The sequence below is a fragment of the Idiotropiscis lumnitzeri genome, chromosome 10 (genome assembly GCF_059441095.1).
Source record: "Idiotropiscis lumnitzeri isolate Australia: NSW breed Sydney's pygmy pipehorse chromosome 10, RoL_Ilum_1.0, whole genome shotgun sequence".
Taxonomy (NCBI): Eukaryota; Metazoa; Chordata; class Actinopteri; order Syngnathiformes; family Syngnathidae; genus Idiotropiscis; species Idiotropiscis lumnitzeri.
This window is the reverse complement of record NC_142400.1, coordinates 19,900,023-19,906,422: the sequence shown is the minus strand read 5'-3', so window position 1 is coordinate 19,906,422 and position 6,400 is coordinate 19,900,023. Positions and strand designations below refer to the sequence as shown.

Below are 6,400 nucleotides of genomic sequence, written 5' to 3'. Positions count from 1 at the left end.
GAAGGGGCCAGTGGTACGTTTAATAGCAACATAGCAAATATATAGATCTAAAACACCAAGCAATGCACTCTATATAGTTCGGTGTGACCTGTGCATGCATAATTTCCACTCTAATTTTCTCTAAATTTGCATATTGTGGACATATATGTAAGTTGATATCAGAATCAGAAATCCCTTTATTGTCATTGTACAGTGTGCAACGAGATTAGAGAATGTTATGTTACATATAGTAGATGGGTGATTAAATCGTTTGGTCTCATTTTACATTAAATCGGCGGACGTCATTCGGCTCGTAATGTATTTTGAAAATCTTGACCGGATGAGAATGCTGTGATCACAGTTGTTACCGACAAGCATAGCTAGCCACTTGTGATTAGCCACGTCATGTAAACTTTTCAAGTGGTACTCATTAAAGACTTATGGGCGCTGGCGTAGTCGGTCCAATTCACTTAACTTTTAATCAGGCTTGGAACTTTATGGTTAGTACGCTGAAATAATTATATGGAAGATGTCAGACATCGGAGACTGGTTCAAAAGCATCCCCCTCATAACCAGGGGCTGGTTTGCTGCCTCCATTGCTGTTCCCCTCATAGGGAAACTAGGACTGATTGATCCCAGGAACCTTGCATTGAGGCCAGATTTGTTCTTACGGAGATTTCACGTAAGTGTTTCTTGCGATTGTCTTGAGCGAGCCAAGCGAATGCTGCAATGTTTGTTTACAAAAAATGTAGGGGGGTTAGCAGGTGGCTAGCTAGGCTCACCCAACAGGCCGAGGCAAAAGTCAGCCAATCATCGCTTGCAACGTAGAGGCTAATTGAAGACTTCCGGGTACGCTGGTGACTCAGAATCTCAACGTTTTTAGTTATTTCTACTGATGAAATGCGTGCAATAAAACAGGTCCTTCGTTTAATATCAAAACGGCCTTTTTGTGCGCATACACTTGATTTAAGGTTGTACTGAAAATCATAAATGATTTAAATTGCAGATTGTATCAAAATATGATAATGAAGTGTTTGGCAGCCTGATTGGAGCTCGGTAACAAGACTCCGTTCAATAAAAACATTACTGAAAGTGGATTCACGCGCTAAATTGTTATTTCATAGTTATTATTATTATTATTATTACTAACAGTTATAGTTGAACAAAGCTACATATCATATAGCACTTAATTACTGTAGGACCAATGAAGTCCAATGTGCAATGGTGCTAATGATACTTTAAACAAACTTTAAAGTGTCTCGTCTTTATTACTGTGCACCATAGCTTGGCATTTTGTAGTAGCGCTTATCCAGAAGACTCGATGACATGGAGAATACTTTCTTAGAGACTTTTTTCCTGTCAAAGCAGTTTATTTGTAGTTGGACTATGTTTCTATTGGATTCACCTGCTCTGTTTTTAGCTGTGGAGACCAGTGACGGCCACCCTGTATTTCCCAGTGTACCCCAACACCGGCTTCCTGTTCTTAGTCAACCTGTATTTCCTCTACAATTACTCAACTCGATTAGAGACAGGTGAGATGGCATACCTACACACACAAACTGATATTTTTCTGTGCGTCATGCATCTTATTCCTTTTGTCTTTTTTAGGAGCGTTTGATGGGCGACCGGCTGACTATGTTTTTATGCTCCTCTTCAACTGGATCTGCATTGTTGTATCCTTTCCCTCACGCTGTCTTCTTCTTCTTCTTCTTCTTTTTTTTAATCTTCATATGCTGCCAACGTGCCCCAAACACAGTCTTTCTCATGAGAGTTGTATTTTGTTAAAACTATAAAAAAAACGTTTATTGGTGTTTACAGGTGACAGCATGCAAATTAATCTATTTTGTTTCTTTGAAAAGTTGGAGAATAGGTGCATGTAAAAATGAGCTGACTGTGACCAATGTCAAAGTGGTGGTTGTTGTCCTTGACTCTGTTGTAGATAACTGGGCTGCTCATGGACATGCAGGTAAGCATTTAAAAAGCCTGATTATTAAACCTGAATTTGCACGAATGTCGAAAGGTGACTATCATGCTCTAATGTTGTAGTAAAGTCACAAAGAAATAGTTGTATGTTGCCATAGAATTAAACAATCAAAGAAAATATTTGTTTTCTTATCCCTCTATGCCAAGTGGTTGGTTGTGCGACGTTCCTAACCTTCAGACGTTATAATTGAATCAAATATTTGTAAGAAAAACACATCCAGGTCATACGATGTACATAAACTAGAGTTGTCAAAATTACTGCTTTGTTCCAAGTAAACTTAAAGTCCATTTAACGCAATAAATTTTTAAAAGCTGCTCAATGCATGCTCTCATGTATGGAAAGAAAGTTTTCTTTAATGAAATTAAAACAAATTGCTCCATGTTCTAATTAAGCTAGGTCACCAAGTTATTATGAACACAAAAGTTGCCAAGAGGGTGTTTTTAAGATGAATTGTAAGTCGGGACACATTACATTTCAATCTATAACTGTAATTTCGGTTTATTAAAAAAAAAAAAAATCGTAATTTGATGGCCACCTGTACTCTTAATTTGAAGTGGGCTGTGCACAGGAGATACCGTCGCTATCACATTTTTACATAGAAAAGAGTGCAAATACTGGCCCATCTTAATGTGCCACACTGACAGAATTAGCCTGGGGGTGTGCATATTTCTGCAATCAGATTGTATAGGTATCTTGGTCTCATTTTTACATCCCGAAAATGTAGACAGTTTGTAGACTTTTTTTGTTGTTGTTTTTTTTAATATCCACTTTATTGTGCTCACGTCTCCATGCAGAGTGTGACACAACGGCTAATGATGCCGTTGCCAAGCAAATAGTCAAAACGCCATTTAGTCAATAGACTGTCGTGAGTCTCAGCGTTAGCAGAAAATAATTTTAATAGTGTTTGCCTGTGTTCTTAGTGTTTTTGTTTTATTTTATAGCTGCTGATGATCCCATTTATCATGTCTGTTTTGTACATCTGGGCTCAGTTCAATAAAGACACGATTGTGTCTTTCTGGTTCGGAACGAGATTCAAGGTAACATAGTGTTACAACACTCACGTGACATCATGAACAGCTTTGTTAAATGTGTCCAGCATATTCCGTAGCCATGGTATTAATGGTCAGTGTATGCCCTATCTAGGCACATTATCTGCCTTGGGTCATCTTGATCTTCAACTTCATCATCGGAGGCTCGTAAGTAACCTCTGCGCTTTGTTCACATCATTTTTTATTTTTGTCATTATCGCGTTGTCATGTTATCGTACTTTCTACAACACACGACATGTTTTTCTGCTCTTCTGGCGCAGGTTTGTGAATGAACTCATTGGGAACCTGGTGGGTCACCTCTACTTCTTTCTCATGTTCAAATATCCCATGGACCTAGGAGGACGCTCCTTCCTTTCTACGCCACAGTTCCTGTAAGTGCTATTATTTATCGGACGACAGAAGTATGGAACTGCGTGTGTTTAAATCCATACATAGCATCATGGGAAAAAAATGCTTCATGGAACTCATGCATTGTGGACATAATAATAAAACTATGAAAATTACAAATCAACAATGTTGACTTTGATAGTAATGTTATAATTTAGGCTTAATTCTAAAAAACAATATTTTATTCTATACCCTGTGGCATTTTTGGGAAAAAAGTATGTTTGAATGTACTTGCAAATTCGTTCAAATGTATTTCCAGTCAAAAATGTTTACTCTGGGCAATTCCATGCTTCAGCAGGCATTATATATAAAATATTTTCCCTTTGGTCTTTAGTTTTATTTCTAGATAAATTCCCAAATGCTGTATAGTAAAGTTTTTTTTTTCTTTTATAATAATGTATTTAAGAACGCGAGGAGCCAAAAGTTCAATCACAATTTAATTTAATCAATTTCCCAGCCATAAACAGAGGTATTCATTTTAAAATATTTTTATTTTGCATTCATGTACCGGTACTGTAGTGCCATTCAGTGATAAAGAATTATTTTGCATCATAATGAGCAATGTTTAATATTTTGTAGTTGCAACAGAGTAAAGAAATGTTATATTCAGTTCTCGGTATAATGGTATACAGTTCTACACCACTGCAAACACAATAATTTACGTATGAAATGAATTTTCCCCTGACAGTGTCAATCTAACTGAACATGGTTTTTGTAAAGAAATATTTGATACTGCTGCTGTGTCTTTATATTTTGCAAGTGGTCCTGATGTTATGACTGGTCAGTATATATCAGTGGTGGTGGCATAATTCTAAAACTTTCCTTTTTGTGTCATTGTAATCCTTCTCCACAGGTATCAACTCCTCCCTACCAGGAGAGGAGGGGTGTCAGGCTTTGGAGCTCCTCCTGCGAGGAGACCAGCACCTCAGGAGCAGGCACAAGGAGGCGGCGGTGGTGGTGGTGGCGGACACCACAACTGGGGCCACGGCTTCCGCTTGGGGGATTAATAAGAGATGAGAAGCGTATCCCATCGCCTACTTTCAGCATCTGCGCTTGGGTTAAAATGTTTGCTTCTTCATTTTCTTCTGTTTGAGGAACTCTAAATTAGTGAAGTCTGACTAATGAAAAGTAAAGGTGGCAAGTATAATATTGGGGAAAGTACATTAAGACAGTTGTTTTGATGACTTCAAACATGGAAAAAGATTTGTTTTAATGTGATTCATGTACCCAACATGGAAATTATTTTTTTTAATATGATTTCAATCTGCAGTTCGTACTGTCTGTTTTACTGCCTTATTTCACCCTTTGACAGCAGACGGTCAGGTTGAGAGACGCTACACATCAGTTATGATTTACGTTCTTCATGATCTCCTCCCTCTCTGATGGCATGTCATATGACTTTGGATTTATCAACATGCTGGGTGAATGCTTGTCTAACACACATGGCCAACCTGAAGCACTGTTGTGGGTAGTACAGACTTCTTATTACCACAAGTAATTTTTGTTTTTGTAAATACAACAGTTACAGAAAAAATAATCTTGTCTTGTCTGAGTGTGTTATTAGCGGTTTCCTTTTTTGTTTCCTTCCACAGGGGTGGAAACCCCGCAGGGAGTCTCAAAATAATTATATCTAGAGTGCTTGTCCTTATAAAGTGACAGTGTGTACAATGTTTTGGTTTATCAAACTTCATTAATTTAAAAAACCCACTATTTCAATAAATGCAAAAAAATATGTTCTATCACATCAATAAATGAAGGTTTTGTGTCTGGTCGCCGTATTTCTGCTACAAACACCAAAGGGAACTTATCACCCGATCACAAATTTGCTAAATCAATATAGCTTGTGTAACAAATAAAATGCACTTAATTTGTAATTTGAGGGAATACCAGATGTCGTTTGTGATGTCATTTTTCTGACAATTCAGTTGAAGGAATTGGTGGTGCTAGGCATCCGAAGTGTGGTTTCCTTGAGGCACTGTAGTGCGTGTGCGTTATGCATGCGTTTCGAAATAATGTCGCTGAATTCTACTAGTTACCACTAGATAGCGCTCAATTCTACACTGCCCGTTAAGGGTATTCGGTTGTTTGATGAAATCTCAAGTTAAACCTAAAATGCACCTGATCTTTACAGGTGAACTTAATATGAACTTTAAACACGAATCAACCAAGCAATTGCTAAGGATGTATATTTCTATGCCGTTCAGCATCTGTGGTGCAGCCTGCTGCCAGTGTGGGTCGAGTTAATTCTAAAATGTAATATATTACATGCTACTTGCATGTGGAAGTAAAACGTTCCTTTACAATATTGTCTTTCTAGAGTAATTCAGTTAATCAAGTTTAAGTTACTTAAAAAATTCGGAGATTTATTTGTTAATGATTATAACCCTTTGAAAGGAAAATAAAAGCAATTCAAACGTAATGTAGCTGGTAAAGTTAACTCGTAATTGAGATATTTGATTATACATTATGGGCTATATATTAATTCAAAGTTCAGTTTGTTGAAATTCTCTTTACTACACCGAGACGATTCGAGGTGATTTTACATTCTAATTTGAAGGCCCATATTGTAGTTCATCCGACTGAAGGTGCCGTAGCGTGACGTCATCGGCAACCGCGCGCCTTCGGCTTTGACGCAGCCGATTTGCGTTTTGATTGCGAACAGAATCAGAATGTCCACTGTTACATATTGCAATTGATATTCTCTGCTTTTTACTTAGATTTATTCCTGCTTGTCTTTTGAGTATATTTTTCATTTTATTTAATGAAACCATGACTGTGATTGGTGTCGCCAACAATAACTGCTCAGATAATTTATTATACAGATTTGACTAAATTATCAAACATTACACTTTAAATGAAGTTCAATTGAATAAATCGCTTGTTCTTGCTACGTGACTTTCGTAAGAAGATCGAACCCCGGAATTAAGTTATAAAAAGAACAATGAATACTTGCTTTTGTAACTTATCCAGTTAGTGAGAGGCAATGCTACACTTTCTTGTA

The 6,400-nt window shown here is 37.3% G+C and overlaps 1 protein-coding gene across 1 annotated transcript; it reads left to right on the top strand.

Annotated features, from left to right (window-relative positions):
• The first annotated feature begins 310 nt into the window (after positions 1-310).
• Positions 311-4,936, top strand: derl1 (derlin 1). The gene is made up of 8 exons (XM_088307795.1): positions 311-661; positions 1,400-1,511; positions 1,588-1,652; positions 1,919-1,945; positions 2,905-3,000; positions 3,107-3,159; positions 3,273-3,383; positions 4,253-4,936. Exons 1-8 carry the CDS (start codon positions 509-511, stop codon positions 4,404-4,406), a joined length of 771 nt encoding a protein of 256 aa, XP_088163921.1. The 5' UTR covers positions 311-508; the 3' UTR covers positions 4,407-4,936.
• Positions 4,937-6,400: the final 1,464 nt, after the last annotated feature.